The 27,212-nt window shown below is 42.4% G+C and overlaps 1 protein-coding gene across 3 annotated transcripts in view; it reads left to right on the top strand.

Annotated features, from left to right (window-relative positions):
* The window catches only part of jak1 (Janus kinase 1), a 139,837-nt gene that overhangs the window by 47,800 nt on the left and 64,825 nt on the right, over window positions 1–27,212 (top strand). For all 3 annotated transcript variants that reach the window (XM_063064132.1, XM_063064130.1, XM_063064131.1), the window contains exons 2-5: window positions 2,831–3,022; window positions 5,302–5,425; window positions 22,419–22,575; window positions 25,647–25,810. In XM_063064132.1, coding sequence (XP_062920202.1) covers window positions 2,857–3,022; window positions 5,302–5,425; window positions 22,419–22,575; window positions 25,647–25,810 — 611 coding nt within the window. In that variant the 5' untranslated portion in view covers window positions 2,831–2,856. The remainder of the gene's footprint in view (window positions 1–2,830; window positions 3,023–5,301; window positions 5,426–22,418; window positions 22,576–25,646; window positions 25,811–27,212) is intronic.

Here is a 27,212-nt window from a genome sequence, read left to right as displayed (position 1 = left end):
GGCCTTGCAGAGGCTGAAAGAGCTGTGTATGATAGTCCAGTAGGGAGCATGTCCAGTCATGAGAGCTTAGAAATATTGGATTAAAGGAAAAAGCTTATAATCTCACCAAAAAGATCATTATCCACGGATCAGCAGAGAAGGATAAAGTCACTGAGAAACCAAAGTAAGATATAGTCCAATCAAAGCTAGCAAAAAGCATGGAAGTAAATTGTAAAAGCTTCTAAAGTGTTAATGGGGAAGATTAGCTAATGTTAATATAGGTCTTTTACAGAGTGAAGTGGTAAAAATTATATTGTGGAGTAGGAAAATGGCAGATAAATCGTTTGTTCATTTGATATGTGCTCTGCCGTGCCGTGTTGTTTGATGTAGCTGAACGTGGTCTTTCTATAACCATGATGGTTCTTCGCAGGTTTTTCTGCAGAAGTAGTTTGCCATTGCCGCCTTCTGGGCAGTGCCTTTGCAAGACAGGTGACCCCAGCCATTATCAATTATCTTCAGAGACTGTGATCGCATATCCAGGACTTGCGATATGCTCCAGATGGTCATGTGATCATCCACCACCTGCCTCTACCGAAGATGACATACAAAATCTTCTGGAAATAGTGGTGAAGAGCAGGTCTATAGTGAATGAGAAGCTGTTGGAAGTTATCATAAGTTTAAAAAAAAATGAATTGGATGTATTAAGGGGTTTGAAATATGATACATTCCCATGATCTGGAAGCCTGCATCGTTTTGTTTTGTAAGAGGTGGCAATGGGATAAGTAGATATTCTTAATGTCATTTCTGAAAACAGTATCAATTCCAGAAAATTCTATTGGATCGAAACAGTAAATATAAGCCCTCTATTCAAGAAAAGAGGGAGAGGTTAAACAGGGCTAGAATCTTGTAAGAAAGCTGCATGAGAGTAGTTAGGACAGAGTAATTGGTCTGAGCAGAGTCAACGTGGATTGAAGAATAGAAGTTGCATTAAACTATTGCACCACTGAAAGCACTGAAGTAACTCAGCAGAGATCCTACAGAGCTTTGTGTGTTGCTCCAGATTCCAGCATCTGCAGTTTCTTGTATCACTGTTGTACAAACTGCAAATGGATTGTGTGGACTTGGTGGATGGAGGACCTAGTTGTGGGCTGTAAGATATTACTGTAGCCTCGCTTTCAGGTTTGTGGTGGGGGGCGGAGGGGTGTTTGCAGTTACTCTTCAAATTTCTTTTGTCAAATAAAATGGTCTGGTGTTTTGCAATCCCTGATGTGACGTTGAGCACCTTTGCTCCATCTGCAAAAAGGAGTATTTCCCGCTGGCAATCCATCTTAATTCCAATCCCCATTCCCATTTCAATATGTTGTTCCATCGCCTCCTCTACCGCCATGATAAGTCCACTCTCCAGTTGGAGTAGCAAACCTTGTAGTTCATCTGGTTAGCCTCCAACCTGATGGCATGAACACCAGTTTTTTTTCCAGCTTCAAATAATTTTCCCTCATTCCCCTTCTCTTCTCCAATTCCCCATTCTGCACCCTCCCCCTGCCTCTTCTCTTATCTTCACTTGCCTATCACCTCCCCCAGGTGTCTGTTCTCCCTCCCTTTCTCCCTCCCTTTCTCCCTCCCTTTCTCCCTCCCTTTCTCCCTCCCTTTCTCCCCCCCTCTCCCCCCCCTCTCTCCCCCTCTCTCCCCCTCTCTCCCCCTCTCTCCCCCTCTCTCCCCCCTCTCTCCCCCCTCTCTCCCCCTCTCTCCCCCTCTCTCCCCCCTCTCTCCCCCCTCTCTCCCCCCTCTCCCCCCCTCTCCCCCCTCTCCCCCTCTCTCACCCGCTCTCACCCTCTCTCCCCCTCTCTCCCCCCTCTCTCCCCCCTCTCTCCCCCCTCTCTCCCCCTCTCTCCCCCTCTCTCCCCCTCTCTCCCCCCTCTCTCCACCCCCTCTCTCCACCCCCTCTCTCCCCCCTCTCTCCCCCCCTCCCCCCTCTCTCCCCCCCTCTCTCCCCCCCTCTCTCCCCCTCTCTCCCCCCTCTCTCCCCCCCCTCTCTCCCCCCCTCTCTCCCCCCCTCTCTCCCCCCCCTCTCTCCCCCCTCTCTCCCCCCCCTCTCCCCCCTCTCCCTCTCTCAATGCGCTCCCCTATCTGATTCTTTCTTCTCCAGCCCTTTACCTTTTCCACCTATCATCTCCCAGCTTCTCCTCCACCCTTCTGGCTTCACCTATCACCTTCTAGCTTGTACTCCTTCCCCTCCACCTCCACCTCCCTCACTTTTTATTCTGGCTTCTTCTCCCTTTCCTTTTCGGTCCCAACGTAGGGCCTTGGCCCAAAATATTTACTCATTTCCATAGATGTTGAGTTTCTCCAGGATTTTGTGTGTGCTGCTCTGGATTGCCAGCATCTGCATCTGTAGAATCTCTTGTGCTTATGATTCATAATACAACCAGCTAGGAAAAATATTTTGGTATTTTGATTTGCTGCAATTCAGTGGTCCTTTGTGTTTCGCATTCTGGGAGGCAATGCAATGTTATCCAGGTGATATATTCATCTACAGCCTTTGTCTTCTAAACCATCCAAAATTAAGTAAACTAAAATGAGAATTAACTGCAAGAAATTAATCTGACTTTCAGGGTCGAAAGTCCACACTTGAGTGGATAGTTAGTTTTTACAATTTGCTTGATATGCTCTGCACAGACTTCAGCGGACAATGAAATTGGCCAAGTCCTTTGCAATGTATGCAGAATTTCATCAATTAACATTGCTGCCTTAGGTTGCAAAAGTAGTGCACTAAACCAAACTCATCCTAGTTTCTGTTGCAATTTCACTTTGTGTTTTTAAACGAAATAACATTTTGGTATTTGTTTTATAGGATCTAAATGAAAATAGACCTATGTGATGGACTTCTGCTTGAAAAAAAGCAAATCGTATATCTTGCAGATGCAGCCGGTAGTTCCCAATAAAGGCATGGAAGTGTTCAGATATGTAAACAATTCAATCATCAAATGTCAAGAGGGCGAGCATACAGCTGAGGATTTGTGCATTGAAGCTGCCAAGAAATGTGGTAAGAAAAAAAAATGCTGTATTCCAAGAATACATGAACATAAGAAAGGAAGTGGTCTCTTGCATCATTCTCTCAGTCATGTTGTTTTATGGATCATCAAATTCCAATCCAATTCTGATGTAATCTCCCACGATAATTCTGAAGGGATAAAATTGGAAATCAAACTTGTCCTGTCAATGTCTCTGCTGCTGATTTATCTAAATGAAATTTTTTTTGCTCAGTTGGAAAAGGAATAGCCACATCAGCAATTCTTGTAATTGGCTGCCTACCTTTAAATAGAAACAGACAGTGTTAGCAGTGCTTTCTTCTTTTTGTTTGAACATTTATTGTACTGTTAGGTGATCATGTGACATTAGTTGATTCTCGATATTTCCAAATTGTTAGTCAGTATAATGTTGGCAGTCCCTTTCTTACTGATGTAGGTAACTTTGAATTTTGGAGACCACTCAATATTTCTAATATTTTTGTAGGTAGGCAATACTCTTAGGCTAATGTTGAATGTTCTTCCATGAAATATATTTGAAATCAAAATCTTTATGAATTGTGATCGGAGTTTGACTTGGAACAAGATGGGCCCTGCTAAAAGAGGGCACATGACTTTACCCTGATTGCTATATACCAGGTTATTAATTACACCTCTACCATCATTTATTTGCTAAGTCCAAATTAGTTGCTTGCTTGCCGAAATGGGAAACAACATCTGTTGCCTGCCCACTTTTCCATTGTTTCCACTTGTAGCTGCATGCGCAAACTGTTTTTAGTTTCGATATCTGAGTGCAAGCTGAACACGAACATAATAGGTATAGGAGAAATCTGAAAATTCAAGCTCATTTAGATTGTGGACATACTGGAAAATTGATGCCAGAATGTGGTGAATCTGCAGAATTCTTTGCCACAGGCAGTTGTGGAGCCCAAATCTTTATGTATATTTAAGGCAGAGGTTAATAGATTCTTGATGGGTTAGAGCATGAAGGGATAGAGGGAGAAGGCAGGAGATTGCGGCTGAGAGGAAAAGTGGATCAGCCATGATGAAATGGCGGAGCAGACTCTATGGGCCAAATGGCCTAATTCTACTCCTATATCTTATGATCTTCTGGCATCAAACTGCCCTTAATAAGATGGTGATATGTGTTGCAGTGAACTCCAAGGTATTCAACCAATTACAGAAACAGATTGCAGAAATATGCCCACTCAAGATGGTGCGTGTCTTGGAGTTAATTGTGTTCCCACATATTTTCTGCCTTTGTCTTTTTTGGCCATGAAAATTATGGGTGTGAGAAATGTTGCCAAAAGCCTAGATAAGGGGCAAAAAAAAAAATCAATCTTGTTTTGGGTGGTTGGTGGAAAGGAGTTGGGCATGGCAGACTGAAAGACCTTTATTACTATCTCTATTTTCATTCATTTGAAAATGTTAAATTATTATTTGATTGACATAGATGACATAGTCCTGCTCTCTGACCAGATGGAGGAAGCACAGCAGCTACTGACAAAAGTGGAAATTGAGTGCAATAAAGTTGGACTTCACCTAAACGCTAAAAAGACAGAGTACATGGTGTTTAACTGCGACGAAGGTACTCTCAAGACGTAAAGAATGATACCATTAAGGAAGTCTTTGACTACAAGTACCTCGGGTCAAGAATGATGAGTTCAGAGAAGGACATAAAGATACGGAAGGCACTGGCGTGGAGGGCTATGAACGACATGAAGGAAATCTGGAAGTCGAACCTGACCAGAGGGCTTAAAAAGAGGATTTTCATAGCAGTCATAGAGTCCATTCTCACGTACGGATGCAAGACATGGACACTCACCAAGATGATGTGAAAGTCTCTAGATGGTTGCTATACACGAATACTCCCGATGGCTCTTGATGTGAGTTGGCAACAGCACATGACGAACGTCGAGCTGTATAAGAACCTACCGATGCTCACCATTAAAATTGAGGCGAGAAGACTGCAACTAGCGGGGCAGTGTCTACGCCAACCCGAGCTACCTGCCAGCCTAGTCATCATATGGGAGCTCAAGCACAGGAGGATGAACCCTGGGCGCCCTCCCAAGACTATGGTCAACAAGCTCCTAGGAGACAGTAGCACGGCTAGTGTAGATGAACTGAACACACTGATGAGGGAGAGGGAGAAGTGGAGAGTCCGTCATCGTGTCTGATGCCAGCCCCCTAGGCCTGAGTCGATGTAGTAGTATTAGTGATTGTTGTAGTCAATATTACATTGTTTGCCGGATTTCATTTTGTGCTTTAGGTAACATTTTGAATTTTTCTTTTTCAGGTATTTCTCCATTATGCCAGAATCTCTTTGCGTTGTATGATCCAAATAAAAGACTATGGTTTCCTCCAAATCACACCTTCAAAGTTGATGACAAAACAGCCCTATTGTTGCATTATCGGATGAGGTAGGAATTCATTATTTTTTTGGAAACGATGCTTTAGAATACATATTTCATTAAATTTCCATGGGAATGCTTTTTCTTCCTCTCCCAATAGCTGTTGTTTTCTGTTGTTTTATTGGCTACTTTACATGTGCGGGCTTTATTTATTTATTTTTCATTATCAGGGCCGTTGATGCCAAAGCTAGCATTCATTCCCCATTGCACTTGAGAAGCTTGTAGGATTTAGGTCAAGCGTCAACGAAGGAATGGTGCTTTTTCAAATGGAGAAGTTGAATGGCGTGAGGGGGAAGCTGAACAGTAACTGCAGTACATCTTGTAGCTGGTACATGCTGCAGCTACTGTGTGCTGAGGTAGAGAGAATGAAAGTTCAGGGTAGTCGATGGGCTACCAGTTGGGCAGGTTTCTTTGTCTTGGATGGTTTCTTGAGTTGTGCTGTAGCTCTACTCATCTAGGCAACTGAAATGTTTCCATCACAGACTTGATGGATGCTGGCTCGCAGGGGGTGATGTATTTGCTATGGAGTACCCGGCTTTTGACTTTTTCTTGTGGTCACAATTTTTTTATGGTTAATGCTGTTGAGTTTTCAGTCATTGGTGATGCTAGAACATTGATCATAGGAGAGCTGATAATTGTAATGCCTTTCAATGTCAATGGTAGATGGTGAGACTCTCTTTTGGGGAGGGTTAGAGCCTGGTATTTTTGTGGCATGAACAATACTTGCCACTTATCAGCTCCATTGTCTCAAATGTGCTCCATGTGGACCTGATCTGCTTCATTTGCTGAGGAGCTGTAACTGGAATTAAAAATTGTGCAACCATCAGGGAACATATCCAGTTCAGATCTCTTAATAAACGGAAGATCATTGATCAAAGGACACAAGATGGTTGGGCCACGGACACTGCCGTGAGGAACTCTCACTGTTGAATTACTGGGCTGGGACACTTTCAATAATCTGCACCATTTTCACTTTGGTGAAACAGAACTCAGATCACTGGACTTGTAGAGTCAGTGGGCATTGAGATGACAACACTCTTATTCAGCAGGAAATTATGGACCTTGTGTGTCAGGAACAAGGGCACGAGCCCTTTGGCCCAACCAGTTCAAGCCTACAAGATGCTCAGCTAAGCTAGTCCCATTTTCCTGCCTTTGTCCCATATCCCTACAACCTTTTTCTATCCTTGTTAAGTGTTTAAGTGCCTTTTAAATGTTGTTAATATACCTGGAGTGCAGTGCTAGGTAGGCATGGTATTGACAAGGTGAATGCAAATTGCATGATGCTACTTACTGTTTGCTCCGAGCATAACCTTACCATAACCAACACCTTCACCTTCAACCAACATCTTCCAGCAGAAGGCAAAATATAAGACCTCGTGGATGCACACTCGCTTTAAACATTGGCACATGATAGACTTCATCATTGTGAGACATAGTGACATCAAGGATTTTCTTATCACCCGTGCCATGAGAGGTGCAGAGTGCTGGACTGACCACCGTATGATTGTGGCCAAGCTGCATATGAAAGTGCATCCCCCCTTGCGGCTGCAAAAACCCAATAAAAAGCGGCTAAATTGCAACCGCCTGAGAAACACAGAAGCAAGAAGTGAGTTTCGACGCATCCTAGCTGAGAAACTAAGGGAGCTGGAACCTTGTCTGAGCTCAGAAAATACCATGGAACAACAGTGGACCTATATCAGCTCTGCACTCTATGAGGCAGCAGCCCAATCCATCAGCCATAAGAGCAGGAACCACCAAGACTGGTTTGACGATAACCCAGACACCATGCACAACTTACTTAAGGACATGCACAAAGCACACTGGGCAACCTTAGACTACCCGTCATCCCCCAGCATCGAGCAGCATTGGCAGGCAGCTCGGAGGAAAGTGCAAAAGGCAATACGGGCATACAAAATGAGTGGTGGACTGAAAAGGCACACGAAATCCAGTTCTTTGCTGATAATAATGACATGCATAATTTTTACAATGCTGTCAAAACCACCTACGGCCCAATAAATCGATGTGTTACTCCCCTGGAAACAGCAGATAGTCTAACACTTCTGATGAATCAGAATACAATTCTGCTGAGGTGGGCTGAGCATTTTAACACCCTGCTTAATCAGGACTCTGACGCAGACCCCACCATCCTGGACGAACTGCCTGAACTTCCTCCTATCCACAACCTCAGTCTACCACCAACCTTGCAGGAGGTTCTGTCAGCTGTCCATTCCCTTAAGAACAACAAGTCCCTTGGCACTGACAATATCCCTGCTGAGTTACTGAAGAATGGAGGGTACATGTGTATGCACACACTCTACTAGTACATCACAAAGGCCTGGACTGATGAGAACATCCCACAGCAATGTAGGGACAGGATTCGTATTCTGGAGATGGAAAGAACAACCAGAAGACGGCAGAAGAGAGCCAGGAGAAATGCAGCCATGGTTGCCACCACTACTACATATACATGTCCCACCTGCAATAGAGCTTGTGGGTCCTGGATAGGACTGTATAGTCATCAAAGATCTCACCGTTAAAGGAGTGGACGTCGTCATCGGATTTCGAAGGACAACCGAAGAAGGAAGAAGATGAATGTACCTGGCACAATTACTTCCTCTGGCAGCTCATTTCATCTATAGAACAAAGTCCGTAATTTCCTCCTGAATAAGAGTGTTGTTGTCTCAATGCCCACTGCATTCAGCTATGCCAGCAGGTTTTTGTGTCACACTCAGTAAGGTACTGCCTTGGACAGTGATGCTCATGAGGTCAGACTGGTCCTTTATGTAGATAGGCATCGCATTCCACAGGAATAATAGGCTGGTAATCAGAAGTGAGATGGTGCTTTTCCTCTTTCTTTCACAATCCAAGAAGAAAAAGCTTGAATTGTGGCTAAACTGAATTTGACATGGAAACCTGTTGGTCATCATGCAGAGAAACATATTTGGAGTCCAGAGTGACCAAGAGAGGAAACTCAGAAACCCAAGTCATATAAATAATAAGCAGCTGTAGAAATGATTAAGGGCTATTGAAAGCAATAGCACACGTGGCCATTGAAGTTGCACAAAGTTTTACCTGCCTTGTGTTCTCCATGCCAATCGAATGTCTATTCATCTCTCGTTTATGGAGAGATACCTGAACAGTAATAGAGCAATTTAGAGGAGTTGCACCAATTTTTGCTAAGATGCCATGACTTTTTGTTTAGCCTGTGTAGTTAGCCACAATTTATCACTCTCTCTTAGGTTATATTAGATAACCTACTGTTATTTAATGGTCTGAGTATTGAATGAATTAAACGAATTGTATAAAGAGAGCATAGGAAGAGTACATGATTGCTTTAGGTTCCAATTAACATTTTAGTGATATTCAAAGTGTAGGTGAGCATGTTCTGATACTGTTCAGCTACATTTACAATATTTACTGGGAGAGTGTGGAAAGAAGAGAAACCAGTTATAAATATGTGGGCATTCCTCCAAAAGTCAACAAATTGAAATTCCTGCAACTATCCCTGCTTACATTACAGTTCCCTGGTGTAAGCTACACTCTTGTAGAACTGAGTTAGTTCTGGGTATTTCCTCATCGTTTTGAATGTTTGAGGGATCGGTGTCTGAGGGAATGCTTTGGGATAAAACTTGGTATCAGGAATAATTCCAGGAGCAGAAACTATTGAATATTTGGTGCAAAGGTGTCTGCGAACTGGATATTAACAAGCAGAAGTGCAGCCAAAGTCAGTTTGCGTCACCAAATCTGAGCAATCCATTCCAACAACTGGGAGCACATTTTCACAGTTGTGTGTTTCGGTGACCAGTCATATTTGGTGCTTTTTCTCATCCCTAGGAAACCAAACCACAATTGGCAGAGTTCCAGTGGGATAGGCCTACCAATGCACCTGGCGCTGCCAGCTTCACTGTTTACATAGTCTGGAGAAGCAAGTCCAGGCCACTGCCTGTGTCCTTTGTCCTCTGCCTCTTGATGTTAACCATTACAGACATATATTTCTGTTGTTTGCACTGTTCTTTTGTAAGAACAGGCCTTTTGGCCCACAATGTCTGTGCTGACCGCGGTGCCTTTTAAATTATTGCGATCTGCCTGCATCTGGTCAAACTCCCTCCATCCCCTGCACATTCACTTGGCTGTATAAAAGCCTCTTAAATGTTGTTCTTGTATCTGCTTCCTTCACCTCTCCAGTGAGCATGCACCAGCCAGCTACCGCTGTGTGTGGAAAAAAAAAATCCCTATCTGTACATCTTGTAATTTTTTTATATATATACTTCTAGCAGATTGCCTTTCACCCTCCAAACCATGACAGAGAATGCAAGTTTATTACTAATGGTAGAAACTACCATTTCAAGCATTTAATTTACTGGTTCATCTGTAATTTCAGCACACCAACTGAAACTTCAGTGACTTCTGTGTGTCTGCGCCACATCCCGTCTGCTAGCTCAACAGAGCAAATGAAACTCTTTTGGCAAACCAGGCAAATCCCGGTGAACTACTTCTCCACTGTCTGGAAAGCCTCCTCATCCTGCACGGTGGCTTCAAATGTGGCCTAATCAAAGTTTTATAGAGCTGCAATGTGACTGCCCTACTTTTCTGCTTAGTATCCTGACTGATAAAGACAAGTATGCCGTTTGCCTTCTTTACTACCCTGCCTACTTGTGTTGCTTCCATGGAACCTGCTATTTATTGTATACTTTCCTCTTGCATTTAACCTCCCAAAGTGTAACACTCTCACTCGTTTGGATTAAGTTCCGTGTGCCTACTTTTCCAAGTCTGCTGTATCCTCTGACAGCATTTCTCACTTCCCCCAACTTTGCCAACTTTCTTTTCATTTGCAAATTTACAAACCTGCCCACCTCCATTTTCATCCATTGGTCTGATGCCTTCAGTCACATCAGCATTCCTTCACCCCTACTCTCATGTTCTGTGGACAAACCAATTTTGAATCTAATCTACCAAATCTCTGTGGATCCCATTTGTCTTAATCTTCTGGATCAGCCTACCAGAGGATTTTGTTGAGTGCTTTACTGTAGACAGTATCCATTGTCCTACCATCATCAGTTATCAGATTTTGCATGCAAATTCCCTGCTGCGTTTCTGCAGTTAAACTATTTCATGCATCTTGTGCAATGACCAGTGTTTGTTTTGTGAACAAAGTACAGCAATGTGTTCTCTGATCTTTTTTGGTATTTAGCAGTTCCATTGTATTTGCTTTAACTAAAGGTAGTTTAATCATAATTTAAGGTCAAGCCTTTTCCCTTGATCCATCAGGAGTGCTGAAGTTCTGATAAGAGTCCCTGGGATAATCGCCGGCTTGCTTTAAGGTGTAAAGTGGTTCCTTTCAATATAGTTGCGAAATTGAGATTACTTTTGGTGGAAATTTCCATTTCAAACATTTCACTTATAATTACACTTATAACAGCTCAGGATACCAACTAAAGCTTTAATGAATTGTGTCCTTCTGTGCCGTGCCCCCATCTCCCCGCTCTCCAGCAGCAAATTAAATTATTTTCTTGGCAACCATTGCTTTCACCTGAGCTCATTGATAAGTAGCAAACTTTGGGAACAAGCCTGTGACATACAAGGCCTGTTTTGTGGTCTACCTGAACAATTGGTTTGAAAGGTTCAGTGGTTTTCCTTTGCTGCCTTTGCAAAGCAGCAGCTTGATTCTTCTATGCACTTTCCAAAATGTAGCATCTGTTCCAATAATAAATGCATCGGTAGTGAGTCGAACTTTCAGTAAGAGGTCAAACAAAATGGCTAAATGCAGTGCTTATGCATTGTTAACCTGAGTTGCAGAAAATTTAGTTTGGAGTAATATAAACACCAGCATTGCCTTATTTCCTACCTCATGCTATGGAGGTATTGTTTCAAATCTTTATCAATGTGTAAGGACTCTCTCAGGAGGTTGGGAAAATCATGTAGCGCTATTTGAAAGAAGACAAATGGCATTTTCCATGGTGCCTTGGCTATAATTAATCCCCAAATTTACTTGGTTGTTTTCTTCTTCATCTTGTTCTTCTTGGTTCTGTTTCCCAATCACCATCATGTCCACTGGAACTCTGGATGAAAGGAAGCTAGACTGTGATTTGAGGAGCAGCTCTTCAACCGCAGAGGGGAATGAGCTGAGAAGAACCTTGGTGACAACTCGCACTCTGGCAGAGACCAGGGAGATCCCCCTATACTAGAACACTGTCGGAGTTCTGTCTGGTCTTGAGGATGTTGTTCCTGAGGTCTTCTGCAATAACCTCATATTTGATCAGGCTGTGAATTTGTGACTGAAGCTCTTCATTTCTGGTTGTTTTTGTGTTGCTGCTGATAGAAAGTTGCTCCATGCAAATTGCTGTCTTTCCTTTATGTAACAGTAACTTCTGCAAAAGTATTCCATTGACCATGCAGCTCTCTGCCACTAAAGACTCTTGCAGAGTTTTCTGAAGGTATGGTGGGGAGCATTCTGACTGATTTTTATCACAGCCTGGTGTGGAGGCTGCAATGCAAGAGAGTACAGAGGATTTTAGACTCAACCATTTCCATCAAAGGCACAACCCAACCATCTTCAAGGAATTTTGAAGAGAGAGTGCGTGACGCAGCGCGCGCAGCTCTCCGGTGAAATGATATCGGATTTGTAAGTAGGATGCCGTGCACAATTCTGATTTGATGGAGACAGACGTGAGAAGGCTCAGAGGAACATCTGGAGAAATTTCTGAAATGCCCATTTCACTGCCGCTGCTACTGTGCGATCGAGAATCTCCGGAGGGAAGGCCCCAAAATCCCCAGCTTTGCCTGCTGCTGGCAGCCGAGGCTGAGGTCGAAGCGTTCGGCAGAGATGGTGCTCGGTACTCGGTGTCAGAGGGCTGACTGGAGCTCGAAGTTTTCGGACGACTCAGAGTCGGACTGTGGTCAGGCATGGCAGGGAGAGTTTTCTTCCTTCTCCCGTCTGTGTGAGATGTGGGACTTTGAAGAGACTTTGAACTTTTTTACTGTGCCATGGCCTGTTCTTCATCAAGTTATGGTATTGTTGCACTGTTGTAACTATATGTTATAATTAACACACGTCAAAGTTGCTGGTGAACGCAGCAGGCCAGGCAGCATCTGTAGGAAGAGGTGTAGTCGACGTTTCAGGCCGAGACCCTTCGTCAGGACTAACTTTCCAGCCGTGGTGCAGACCAAACAAACCAGCCACACACTGACCAAAACCAAGTCGTTTGCACAAAACTTAAATTTGCCAAAGTTTTCTAGAGCAGAAGTTACTGAGTGTAAAATTCCCCCTTTTTCACTTTCATTTTCCTTTTTATTGCTGAATGCAGAAAAACTTCGTTAGTCCTGACGAAGGGTCTCGGCATGAAACGTCGACTGCACCTCTTCCTACAGACGCTGCCTGGCCTGCTGCGTTCACCAGCAACTTTGATGTGTGTTGCTTGAATTTCCAGCATCTGCAGAATTCCTGTTGTTATATGTTATAATTATGTGGTTTTTGTTAGCTTTTCAGTCTTGGTCTGTCCTGTGATTCTGTGATATCACACTGGAGGAATATTGTATCATTTCTTAATGCATGCATTACTAAATGACAATAAAAGAGGACTGCGTGTCCTCATAATCTAATCTAATCAAGAAGGCAGCATCCATCTCTAATCACCCTCGCCATCCAGGGCATCTTTTGTTACTCTGATCAGGGAGGAGGTAGAGGAGCCTGAAGACTCTCACTCAGTGAATCAGAAACTGTTTCTTCTCTTCTGCCAACAATTTTCTGAATGGCCCATGGACATCCCCTCTTTTTTTTCACTTTGTATTTTGTAAATTTTAGTAATTTTATATCTTTGCACCGTATTGGTGCCACAGAGCAACAATTTTCACATTGTATAAATCAGTGATAATAAATCTAATTCTGGCTCTTCTCCCATTGTGAAGTAAGATGATTGCATTTTATATCCATGATGGCATGAACTAAATTGCTCAAGGAAGGCGTTTTGCACATAATCCACAGATGACATAAATTTAAGTGTGATTAGTATTTCAGATTTCTGCCAAAGTTTTTCTGCATTCAGCAATAAGAAGGAACTTGAAAGTGAAAAAGGGGGAATTTTACACTCAGTAACTTCTGCTCTAGAAAACTTTGGCAAATTTAAGTTTTGTGCAAACGACTTGGTTTTGGTCAGTGTGTGGCTGGTTTGTTTGGTCTGCACCACGGCTGGGAAAAATTAACTGGCATTTAGCAGAAAAGCTAACTGAGGGAGAATCAACATTAGCAGCTCTTAACAATTTGTAATGTTACCACCTATAGTTTAGGACATTTGAAGACCCCTTAAAGCTCCTAAATGTACTTAGTTACAGAGGTGGATCACAAATGACATTACATTGGAGAGGGTGCATGCACCAAAGCAGGAAATAGGCAACAATGTGTGTATGTATTTATTTATTTAGGTGATACAGTGGGGAGTAGGCCCTTCTGACCCTTTGAGCCACGCTGCCCCAGCAATCCCCACCAACCCTGCTTAACCCTAACCTAATCACGGGATAATTTACAATGACCAATTAACCTGCAGTCTTTGGACTGCATGAGGAAACCGGAGCACCCAGAGAAACCCCACGCATTCCACCGGGAGGATGTACAGACTCCTTACAGAATGGCACCAGAATTGAACTCAAAACTCCGGAACATTCCAAGCTAACTGCTGTGCTGTCATGGCGCCCCTACCGTGTTATAGCAGAAAGATGCAAGGGAAAGCATTAAGAATGTGCCCCTAATAGTTCCACTTTGGGATTGTGTTCCAGCCAGCTCTCTTTCTCTGAACATGTCATGACTGATTTGCATCTTTAACAGGAAGGATGCCCACCTCTCTTTCACAACGTAATGAAATCATTCATGAAGTGCAGAATACACAAATACAAGAAATTCTGCAGATGTTGGAAATCCAGAGCAGAACACACAAAATGCTGGAGGAGCTTAGCATGACTGGAGAGGGATAAGTAGTCAATGCTTTGGGCCGATACCCTTTACCAGGCCTGGGAAGGAGGGGGGAAGAAGCCAGAATAAGAAGGTGGGGGAGTGGAAGGAGTCCAAACTGGCAGATTACAGATGAAATCTGGTGAGGGGGAAGGTGGGTGGGTGGGGGAAGTGGGATGAAGTCAGAAGCTGGGAGGTGATAGTTGAAGAGGTAAGGGGCTGATAAAGGAGGAATCTTATTGGAGAGGGCAGTGGACCGTGAGAGAAAGGGAAGGGGCAGGGCACCAGATGGGGGTGATCAGCAGTTGAGGAGAAGGGCTAAGAAGGGAGCCAGAATGGGAAATGGAAAAAGAAAGAAAGGATTGGGGGAGAACTTACCAGGTGTTAGAGAAGTTGATGTTCATGCTATCAGGTTCGAGGTCAGACAGAATTTGACTTGCCATTCCCATTCCAACATGTTGGTCTATGATCACCTCTATAGTCACCGTCAGGTTGGAAGTGCAACACTTCATGTTCCAGCTAGGTAGCCCCCAAACTAATGTCATGAACAGTGATTTCTCTAACTTCCAGTAGTTTCTCATCCCTCCCCTTCTCCATTTTGCCATTCCCCTTTCTGGCTTCCCTCTTTCATCTTTTCTTCACCTGCCTATCCCATGCCTCTAGAGCCTCTTCTCCTTCCTTTTCTCCCATGGTTTACTATTCTCACCTATCAGATTGCTTCTTCTTCAGCCTTTTACCTCTTCCACCTATCATCTTACAGCTTCTTACTCCACCCTCCCACTTCCACCCAACATCCCCCTCACCTGGTTTCACCTATCACCTGCCAACTTATATTCCTTCCCCTTCCTCTACCTCCTTATTCTCACTTCTACCCCCTTCCTTTAAAGGGTCCTGGCCCAAAACTTCGACAGATATTCCCCTCCATAGGTGCTGCCTGACTTTCTGCGTTCCTCCAGCACTTGTGTCTGTTGCGGCAGAGTACACAAACCTCTCCCCGACTTTTTCTCCGCAACATCGATGATTGTACTAACCCAGAGATTTCCCTGTGGCAACAAGCTCCTTTGAAGAAATTTCCAAGTTGGGGAGAGTTGTGCAGATAATACGAGAGGGAAGACAGCAACGTCCACACATGCAACAAGTGGTGACAACAGACTATCGCATTTGGATGGTCAGTTAATGCATTGAATAGGTACTACTGGCCTTGGTCTTGCTCCAGTACCATAGCCTCACAGGCAGCTTCCCTACACTGTGCTGTGAGATTGTGAGATTACTGCCTGGTCCCTGGCATAGCAGCACCCAACCCTAAAGGGGACAGGGGTTTGCATGAAGATCCCAGTACAGCACTGCTGTGAGTAATGTTTCTTTGTGTGTGGCAGATTTCTTTACAGATCTCGTTCCTGAGAACTAATATGGTTCCAGATTAATTTCTCCTACAGATGCTGTGACTGTACAACTAATCTGAGCTTTCAGTAGTTGATTTCAGTCGCAGAGACCTCCATGCTGCGGAGCGCCAGATTGTGGCTGACTTCTTCTGATAATACAGCTCTTGGCTACAAATGAATTGTCACACTGCATATCCCCGTGGGAATATGGCACAAATTGAGTATGAGGGAGAATGCCTGGTATGTGATAAACTGCAGGGAGAAAAACCGTGGCCATCCAATATGATCAGACAAGAATTCTTGTACTTGAGATTTTAAATGGATTTTTTTAGCATGAGATCTTAAACGGATTTTTTGTATCGGTATTAACTTGAGAATGGATGCAGAGTCTATGGGAGTGAGGCAAAACAGCAGTGAGGCCACAAACTGTATAGAGATTACAGAGGAGGAGGTATTTGTTGTCTGAAGGCAAATTAGAATGGATAATTCCACAAGGCCTGGCAAAGTGCCCCCTCAGACCATGTGGGAGGCTAATGGAGAAATTACAGAGGTATTTAAAATGTCCTTAGTGACAGACAGGTGCTGGAGGACAGATAATGTTGTTCTGTTGTACAAGAAAGGCTCTTAAGAATAAACTGGAAAAGTATAGGCAGATGAGTCTGATGTCAGTAGTGGGTCAATTAATGGAAGGTATTCTAATACAGTAATAGGATACATAAGTACAGTGGATTCCAGTTGATTGGGACATACTGATCAGGATCAGTACATTTTGACCCAGTTAGCCAAAATTTCATGAAAATAGTTAAAAAGATATGAAAAAGGGAAACTGCCGTTTAACTGAGTAACAATTTATGAACAAATTAGAACCTTACCAATATTGCTATAATACCATAAAACTATTATTTCGTAGTAGCTATTGACATGCAGTGTATGCTACAATATTATTTTTGATTGACTGTAAACGAACAAAATCAGTGGAGACACCCCAGTGCAGACACTTTAGATGAATGTATCTTCCAAATCTTCATTTTCATTGTAACATTGAAGGTAATTGTTGATCTCTTCAAATTTTTCAGTTCCTAACTTGTAAATTGAAATAATTTCATTCTCACTCGTGACCATTTTTGGCTTTTCCAAGCCTGAATGTTTGAAACTGTCCTGAGCAAAGCAGTTCTGAATTCTTACTGCTTATTACTCACCAACTAACAGTAACAAAATCACAGCTTTTTGAACACAAAGAGGAATAGTTTAGTCTCTGCTACATGGGTGCATGTGACTGACACTAGCTAGAAACCATTCGGCAACTTTTAGTCTCCTATTCCAATTAAGTAGCATAGTGTCCCAAATATGCTAAGGTAATCCTGGCTATTTTCTGAATTAGTTTTTGTTCTTCAAGAGTTATACCAAATAAGCGGCTGCCCTGATTAGCTGATGGTCCAGTTAACCAGAATCTACTATAATTGACAGGGCCTGATTAGTGATAGTCAACATGGCTTTGTGGATGGCAGGTCTTGTCTAACCAATCTTTCAAGTTCTTCAGGGAGGTTACCAGGAAAGTTGATGAAGGCAAGGCAGTGGATGTTGTCTGCATAAACTTTAGCAAGGCCCTTTACAAAGTCTCACTGGGAGGCTGATCAAGAAGGTTCAGTTGCATGGCATTCAGGATGAGGTTATAACTTGGATTCAACATTGGCATAGTGGGTGAAGCCAGAGACTAGTAGTAGATGGTTGGCTCTTTGACTAGAGGCTTGTGAATAGTGGTGTGCCACAGGAATCAGTGCTGGGTCCATTGTGGTTTGTCATCTACATCAATGACCTTGACAATATGGAAAACTAGATCAGCAAATTTGTGGATGACACCAAGATTCAGGGTGTAGTAGACAGCAAGGGGAAGGCTTTCAAAGCTTGCTGGAAAAATTGGGTAGTAAATGGCAAATGGAATTTAATGCAGTCTGGTATGGGATATTGCACTTTGGGAGGGCTTACACTGTAGAGTACTGAGGAATGCTGTAGAACAGAGGGATCTAGGAAAAATTTCTTGAAAGTAGCACTTCAAATATGCTTTTAAAGAGAGCTTTTGGCAGATTGCATGCTGATTAATAACAGTCCTGTATGTGGGGAGAATGTGCATGATCTACATTGATCAGCATGTGCAAACTGCAAGAGAAACTTAGCAAGTCAGGCAGCATCGCTGGAGAGGAGTTTAGGGCCAAAAGTCTTCATCCTTTCCTACAAATCTCCTTCATGGCACTTATCCCTGCAAGCATGACAAGTGCTACATGTGCCTCTCCACCTCATCCTTCACCTCCATTCAGTTCTTCCAGGTGAGGCAACATTTCACCAGCAGGTTGTAGAATCTCTCACTGGTTGCCCAGTTCAATCTGACTTCCCATTCCCATCCCAATATGTCTGTCACGGCCTCCTTTGCTGCCACTTTCAGACCATACTTGTGTTGGAGAAACAACATCTCATTTTCTATTTGTAGCCCCTAACCTGGTAGAGAAATCAATGTTTATACTAACTTCTGTTTCTTCTCTCTTTTTCCTTTCCCCATTCTAGTTCTCCTCTCACACGTTCTCTTCTTTTCAACTGTCCATCTCCTTCCACTGTTGCCTACACCCCCTTCCCTAAGAAGCGTGTCCCAGCTTCTTACTTCATCCCCCCCCCACCCACCCACCATGCCCTTCACCTGGTTACACCTATTAAATGACAACTTGTAGTTTTTCCAGCCCACCCCTTCTTATACTGGCCTCTGCCCCCTTCCTTTCCAGACCTTCTGAAGGGTCTTGACCTGAAACACCAACTGTTTACTCATCTGCCTAGATGCTGCTTGACTTGATGAGTTCCTCCAGCATTTTGCGCGTGATGCTGAAGATTTCCAGCATCTGCAGAATTTCTTTTGTTTAGGATCTACGTTGAGCAAGCAGTTCGATCTTTTCTGTATGCGTAGGGTGAGTTATCATCTACAGATTAAGTGCATATCAGTTGCTGATATTTATGCATTAAAAGAAAAATATACCGCTTAACTTATTTCTAGATTTTGACATTTGGACCCTTTAATAAATTTTTCAAACAATTTTAGAGCTGGAAATCTCTAAAAATATTGTAATGGTAAATCTCTTGCTTTAGCTTAAATTATAGTAATTAACTCTAGAGGTCTTTAACTGTGCTCTAGGTAGAGGGTATATTCTGAGCTTCTTGGTGTTATATTGCTGTTCCTTTTGTTTTATTGTGGCACTGTCATCAAGAATCTCTTGTTTACTCTCTGGTTTAAGTATTATGAAGATTGAATACTAGGTAAGTTCAAACTGCTGTTTCCACATCTCAGAGTGTGTTTTCATTATTGGCTTTTTTTTAACTTTTGTTCACTGTTTTTGACCGCAGAACTTGAACATTTAATATGATAATAAAGAGTTAGCAGACCTTCTGGGCCAAAGGACCTGTAATGTGCTGTACTGTGCTGTTCTAAAGCATTAAAAGCCCATTTTGAAATCCTCCAGATGCTCAACTAGGAACATTATTGCCTGCAGTGGATTTGAGTCATGTGCCTTAAGAAGGCCTTGAACTTGATTGTCATCCTGCATTGCCTTTTGCAATTCAGCCACATGCTGATATAGTGAAGAATGTCCTCTTAAATACCAAGGAACTCTAATATTCTATCTCAGAGCTCAGAAAAAATAAGCGGGACGCTGTGTAGAAAGCTGCTGATGTATTCAGTGACCTTTATCAGGTGCACATATACAGGCCATTAATGCAAATATCTGATCAGCCAGTCATGTGTAGGCAACTCACTACATAAAAGCATGCAGGCATGGTCAAGCGGTTCAGTTGTTGTTCAAAACAAACAGAATGGGGAAGGAATGTGATCTAATTGACTTTGGCTGTGGAATGATTGTTGATACCAGGCAGGGTGGTTGGAGTATCTCACAGACTGCTGATCTCCTGGGATTTTTCACACTACAGTCTCAGAGTTTACAGAGAATGGTGTGAAAAACCCAAAACACATCCAGTGAGCACTAGTTCTGTGGGTAAAAACACTCTGTTAACGAGAGAGGTCAGGGTTGAATAGCCAGATTGGTTCAAGCTGACAGGAAGGTGACAGTACCTCAAATAGCCATGTGTTACAACAATGGTGTGCAGAAAAGCATCTCTAAATGCACAAAACATCGAACCTTGAAGTGGATGGGCTACAGCAGCACAGAAATCCACTGCTGTACCTCATGAAGTGGCCACTGCATATATATTTGTTTTGGTGTGTGTTAAAGAACTGCTATTACAAAGTAGCTCAGTATGTGCTGGCCCGTGTAAGTTCCTGAAAATGGGTAGTCGCTTTCTGTGTTTCTGGCCAAAGATGCTGTTTTGTGGTTGATGGAGCTCAATAAAACAAAATTGACTATTCTGAACAAAGTTACACCTGCCCCCCACAGCAGGTAATTTTAAAAAACGGAAGACTTCACCTCAGTGATGAGAATAACAAATGCATCAGCTGGTGCTGCTGTTTGGTAGAATCTTCATTTAGCATTGTAAAGAAAAGTAAAATGGTTAACTATTAAAATGTGTTAAGCACAGGGCAAATAAATTTTTATAATTTATGAAATGCCATTGTTTTAGAATAAACGGGATGTGAAATTCACCTGAAATTTATGAGCACTATGCACACATACTTTGCATCAGTTATGTTTTAAGGTTTGCACATTGCTGCTTTCATAAAGTTAAGGTTGGTTGATAATTTATGTATCTAATTTAAAGCAGTGAACGTTTTCAACATTCTATTCCATATTTATCATGTGTTACTTATGCATGCAAGCAGCCTTCTCCTAGACCTTCGCCAATTTTGTTTTAATGTAATAGAGGGAAGAGACATGAGGTGAGCGTATCAGAGGTTCCTGCCCTTCTCGTTGACTCAAGGTCATAGCCCAAATGATATGGAGCTGGCAGCTCAGCAGGAAAGATGATGGGCTAGGGGCTACACAATCTGGTGGTGTTGTGGCTGATTTGCCAGGCATCAAAGTGACTCATGCACTGATGTACCTAACAGTTCATTGCTTTGATGGTCTGTTTACTCCAGTAGGGTTGAAAGCTATTGCAACACAACAACAGGCTTATTTTAAAGTGAAAAATGTAGATCTAAAATGTCTGAATCAGTAGCTGCAAAGAGAAAATGCTAGTTACGATATTTCAGAAAAACTTTTTATCAACGTGTAAGGATTTGTGTTTAAAAAATTATGCTTTAGCTTTTTACAGATATTGGCTTTAATATTTAACACTTGACATTTATTTTATCCTGGTTTTGCTGCTGCTTTCCATTAATTTTCATAGCAGTCATAGAGTCCATTCTCACGTACGGATGCGAGACGTGGACACTCACCAAGATGATGCGAAAGTCTCTAGATGGTTGCTATACAGGAATGCTGCGGATGGCTCTTGACGTGAGTTGGCAACAGCACATGACAAATGTTGAGCTCTATAACAACCTACCGATGCTCACCACTAAAATCGAGGCGAGAAGACTGCAACTAGCGGGGCACTGTCGACACCACCCCAAGCTACCTACCTGCCAGCCTCATATGGGAGCCCAAGCATGGGAGGATGAACCCTGGGCGCCCTCCCAAGACTATGGTCAACACGCTCCTAGAAGACAGCAGCGCAACTAGTATAGATCAACTGAACACTGATGAGGGAGAGGGAGAAGTGGAGAGTCCGTCATCGTGCCTGATGCCAGCCCCCTAGGCCTGAGTTGACGTAGTAGTAGTCTGTTAATTTAGTTGTTTGCCATTGCTATATACAGATATATGCAATGTACAGTGGATTTTTAAGTCCAGAATGTAAACAACAATTTGACACAGTCCTTTGTGGCTATGTCTTCTTATCAGGAAAGCCCAGGTTTTAGATGGTTGTTGCTGTGTCAGCTTGGGCAAATGTCACATCAAGTGAAGCTGAATTTTCTCTCTGTGTTTAATTACATTTATTAAAGTTCATTAGACTTTGAGATCCTCTTGGTAAGTGCTCTAACCGTTGGGGCAGTGTTCATTGAGATAAGGATAACAGTAAGTTAGATGCTCATTTTTAATTGAGTTAGTTGTTCCTGGTCTGGTTGGTTGTGCAAACTACTTTAGCTGTACAGCTTTTCCAGCTTCCTAATTATTATCTGTATGCTGTAAAGTGCATGCAACCAGCTCTTGCATGTCTTATAATTGGAGCTTTCCAACATCCCGTATGTCCTGATAACTCGTACGAGCTGAAAATCATTGGCTAGCACACTTAACCACAATGATTCAGTTGTTCATGGTATTTTGAAAAGTCATTGACTCAGTATTTCCTTTCTAAGCCTTGTGTAATGATGTAAGCAATAGACTTTAGATAAAGGCCTCTGAGGTCTCCTGATGCCTCAGTTAGGATAAGCTGAAGATTGTTGGTTGACACCTGTTGATACTTAAATGTGAAAAAAAGGTGATAAAGGCAATGCTGGACTTCGGTTGAGGTTTTTCCATTAATGCCATAAACAAGGCAGATCACTGGTGGGAACTTGGAAAATACAATGGGTACAAACAGGCCATGGTGCAATCTGCTGCACATCGAAACCTGTGCCACTGCTCTCTGTTTGTCCATAGCATCTATTCTGTGTGTCATTATTGTACGTTGACTGATTTCCAGAACCAACTATGTCATATTTCTTCAGGTTCTTCTTTGGCAACTGGCATGGATCCAATGAAAATGAACAACCTGTCTGGAGACATACTCCTGCTCGAAAGCTGAAAAATAATAGTGACCCTCAAAATATGGAAAATGGAACTCCTCTCTTGGATGCAAATTCCTTGGAATATCTATTTGCTCAGGTATGAGTTTTGTTTAATGATCTTGAGTTTGAGAATTATCAAAACCAGGAAGTTCCTAACCTACAAAGACCATATTTTAATTTGTTGCTGAATCAAATACTTCAACAATCCTTGTGGGCACTAATAATTCCTCATATGGTTGAACATAGATCATTACACAATACCCTGAATTGTGCATGCACATTGAAGTGGCTACCAGTCTGACTTATTCATCTGGTACACTGTGGGTACTTGCCCTCAGTGGCCATTTTATTCAGTCCCTTCTGTACCTACTGAAGGTGCCACTGAGTGTATGTTCATGGTCTTCTGTTGCTGTAGCCCATCCATTTCAAGGTTCAACGCATTGTGCATTCAGAGACGCTCTTATGCACACCACTGTTGTATGGCTATTTGAATCACCTTCCTGCCAGTTTGAGGCAGTCTAACTGTTTTCCTTTGACCTTTCTCATTAACAAGGTGTTTTTGTTGACAGAACTGCCACTCACTGGATGTTTCCTGTTTTTTTTTGTAACATTCTCTGTAAACTCCAGAGACTGGTGTGTGTGAAAATCTCAAAAGATCAGCAGTTTCTGAGATACTCAAACCACCCTGTCTGGCACCAGCAATCATTACATGGTCAAAGTCAGTTAGATTATATGCATTCCCAATTCTAATGTTTGGTCTGAAAAATGACGGAACCTCTTGACTACGCCTACGTGCTTTTATGCATTGAGTTGCTGCCACATAATTGGCTAATTAGGTATTTATATTTACAAGGAGGTATGCAGGGTGAACCTAATAAAATGGCCACTGAGTGTATTAGCAGTTATTGTCATGATTCACTGAAAGAATCATGAATTGTCCAAGTCGTTGATTATTCATGATCATTTCCACTAGCTCAAACAAGATTCGAGCTCTAGACTCGTATTGCCCCTTCTTCCCTTTTTGCATTCCGTAGATTCACTTTACGATTCCCTGGTCTGCTCTTCTGTCCTTGACTCCTGCTCCATTATCCTATGGTATTTTCCCTTGCAATTGCATGAAGGAGGTGCAATATCTGTCCTGTTACCATTTCTTTTACCAACATATAGGGACGCAAATGCCTCTAATTCCTCAGACATTTCTCCCTCAATCCTTAGCAATTTTTATCACAGAAAGCATTCTGTCTGGATGCATAATATCTGCACGCGACTGCAAGAAACGGCAAAGATTTGTGGCCGGAGTTCAGCACGTCACAGCAACCAGTCTCCCAACATGGACTCTGTCTATTTTTCTTGCTGCCCTCAGTAATGCAGCCAGTATCATTTGAGAACCCATCCACCATGGACATCTCTCTTCTCCATCTCCCACTGGGCAGAAGATAGGAAAATCTGAAAGCACACACAACCAGGCACAAGGACAGCTTCTGCTCCAGTGCTATCAGTTTCTTAAAAGGACCTCTTGTATGATTAGATGGACTCTTGGCCTCACAATCGACCTTGTTATGATCTTGCTCTTTATCGTTTACCTGCACTGCACTCCTTTGGTAGCTGTTACATTTGATTCTGCATTGTTATTGTTTTACCTTATTCTAACTCAAAGCACCGTATAATTGTTTGATCTGTACAAAGATTATGCAAGATAAACTTTTCACTGCGTCTTGGTACATGAGAATAATACATCAATATCAATGCATTCTTCCAGGTGAAGCAACTTCTGTTCTAGACTACTACATTTAGAGGAAGTCACAAGATTAACACTAAAATGGGGAAAACAAATGCATATTGGGTGATCACTTTGCAGAACACTTGCTCTTTGTCTGTAGGAATGAACCTTTTATGACTGCCATCCTTTTCTCTTTTCCTTTCTGTGTACAGAATATTGTCTGGCCTGTCGAATTGGTTTCACTGCACAGCTGCCCAAGACTATTTTATGCTGCCCTTTTCTCAGGTCTGACAAAGGGTCCCTCATCTGAATCATTAACTGATTCATTTTGCACAGATGCTCCCTGATCTGATTAGCTTTTCCAGCACTCCTTATTTTCAGCCTCCCCCCCACCCCCCCCAACCCCATGCTTAAGTCTAGCCTGCTGGGTGTCCTCCCACCTGAGCAACTCATTACATAGACCTAGAAACTAGAAACGTGGTGAACCAAGAACTGTCCCTATTAAGCCATTTTGACTCATCTTAACACTGGCACTCCCTTTATTCTACATATTTCTGCCCCGCCTTCCCTCCTACAGAAAATGAATTTGCATCCCTCACTTGCCCAGTTTCATCAAAGGCTGCGTATCCAAAGTATTGGATGAATCAAGATTAGATTTATGTTCACAGACAGTACTGTGCACATGCATATAGCTAGGGTGCCTGAGACTTTTACATAGTACTGTAGTAATTTTATGTAAAATACTGTACTGCTGCTACTAAAAAAAAATTAATTTCATGACATATGTGAATAATGATAAACGTGGTTTTGCTACGGGTCTCTATTGTGGACTGAGAATGGGAAGAGAGTTAGAAACACTAGAGAGTCATTCTGTAATGATCAATAAACCAATTGTTTGGAGTCAAATGACCTTGCCTGATGTCTCAGGGCTGGGTGTGTCTACACTCACACCACCCCTCCCACCCTGGCACTACTTCTCTGCCACCCGTTACACACCCCTCCCGCAGTGCTCCACCACATACAGTGCAAAGACATAAAAATCTATAAATTATAAAGATAAGTGAAGTGCAAAAAGAAAGGAATAACAAGGTGGTGTTTGTGGGTCATTCAGAAATCTGATTGCGTAGATGAAGGAGCTTTTCCTAAATCAGTTAATATGAGTCATTCAGCTCCTGTACTCCATCCTGACGGTGGTAATGAGAAGAGGGCACGCTCCAGATGGTGGGGGGGGGGAGTCCAAAGGTGTCACGATCCAGGGCATGTTCCTGGTGGTGAGGTTGCTGAGTTTTTCTAGCACTTTCTGCACTTTCTGTCTTTGTTTCAGACTTTCAGCTTCTGCAGTCATTTTTTAATTCAGGGAGTGATGGTCCTCTGGGCAAAATGTAGTTATGAAAATCATGCCAAAGTGCAATGTTTGGTTGAAGCTTATAACTGTCTTCTTACTTTAGGGGCAGTATGATTTGATTAAAGGCTTGGCACCTGTTCGAGATCCCAACAGTGAAACTGAATTTCACGAGATAGAGAATGAGTGTCTGGGGATGGCTGTCCTGGCCATGACTCATCAGGCTCTTAACCGCAAAATCCCATTGCAAGAGATCTCCAAGGAAATGAGGTGAGATTGTGATTGCTTAGGAGTAGAGCAAAAGGCAATACTATTTTGGAATGTAATTTGTTATGTAGTATACTCTCTTTGAGAATTATTCTCAGAGTGAAGAAAGTATGTAAACATTAAAAATGGGAAATGGTCATGAGATTCAATCATCATCATCTTCAGGTGCCGTGCCCAGTCTGAGCTTTGACTGCCATGGCCCACATACTCCTGTTTCGGGTCAAGTGGATCAATTCTTTGGTATTCATTTCCAGTTCTCTGGCTGCTTTTTCCATCATCATTTGTCTTTCCCTTCCTCTTGCTTTCTTCCCTTCAATCTTTCCCATAATTACCGTGCATTCTAACTCCTCTTTCCTAATCACATGTCCAATGAAGTTATGTTGTCTTTTCGTGATCTCATACACTATTTCTCTTTTTGTGCTTGCTCTGTTCATGACATCCTCAAGAGATATTCGTTTCGTCCATGATATTCTTTGCATCCTCCTCGAAAACCACATCTCTGCTGCTTCAATAACTATTTTTACAGTTGACTGCAGTCACCTTGATCTATTTTTGCTGTAAATCCTTCAGTCTTTCTCCTGCTGGAAATGTACAGTATTTAATTGTTTTTGAATCCATTCTTATAATGTTCTGATCTAACCCTTGTTCTTTCCTCAACTCTTTGCGCGATTTTATCTGACTGCCAATTTTGTTACTGGAATTCGTGCAATGCTTTTACACATTTCCTGTCCACAAAACCTTATTTTCCTGTTGACAGGTTGCTTCACACTATGTAGGTTTTCTCAGTTAAATACCAGTCAGGTGACTGATGGGGAGAACTCCTAAAAACTAAACAACATTGACCTCCCAATATGTTCATTGGCCACCACAGTTACAGAAGGTGTCCAACAAAGCAATTAATTGCAATGGTTTCGGTCTTTCTACATACCACAAGGATCCTGGTCTCTGTTTTCTGTTTGCAACCACAAAGGAAGACTAAAAGGCTTTGCAATACAGTGGCTGTGAGCAATTTACAAACTAACACGTTGATTTTTTAAATTTCTACTTATGAAGGATACAACATTTAAGTTTTTAAGGAGTTAACCCCTTACTTCTAAATTATCATACATTGCATTGTACTACTGCTGCTAAGTTAACTAATTCCATGACACATGCCGGTGATAATAAACCTGATTCTCATTCCAAAATTAACTTACTAGCAAGTGAATTACTATTGTCATATCCACTTGTCTTAACTCACATGAATAACCTATGATTTCAAGGACAAATAGCTGTTTTTGCACAGAGAGAAATTGAAGAATAGATTGGGAATATTTCATTTTCTGATTGCTGCCTCCCTAATGTTCAGTTATTCACAACTGAAATCCTTCAGAAGTAAACTGTTGTGTTAGATGGGAGATTTCAA

This window comes from Mobula hypostoma, chromosome 12, assembly GCF_963921235.1.
Source record: "Mobula hypostoma chromosome 12, sMobHyp1.1, whole genome shotgun sequence".
NCBI lineage: Eukaryota > Metazoa > Chordata > Chondrichthyes > Myliobatiformes > Myliobatidae > Mobula > Mobula hypostoma.
This window is presented reverse-complemented; position numbering and strand designations above follow the sequence as displayed.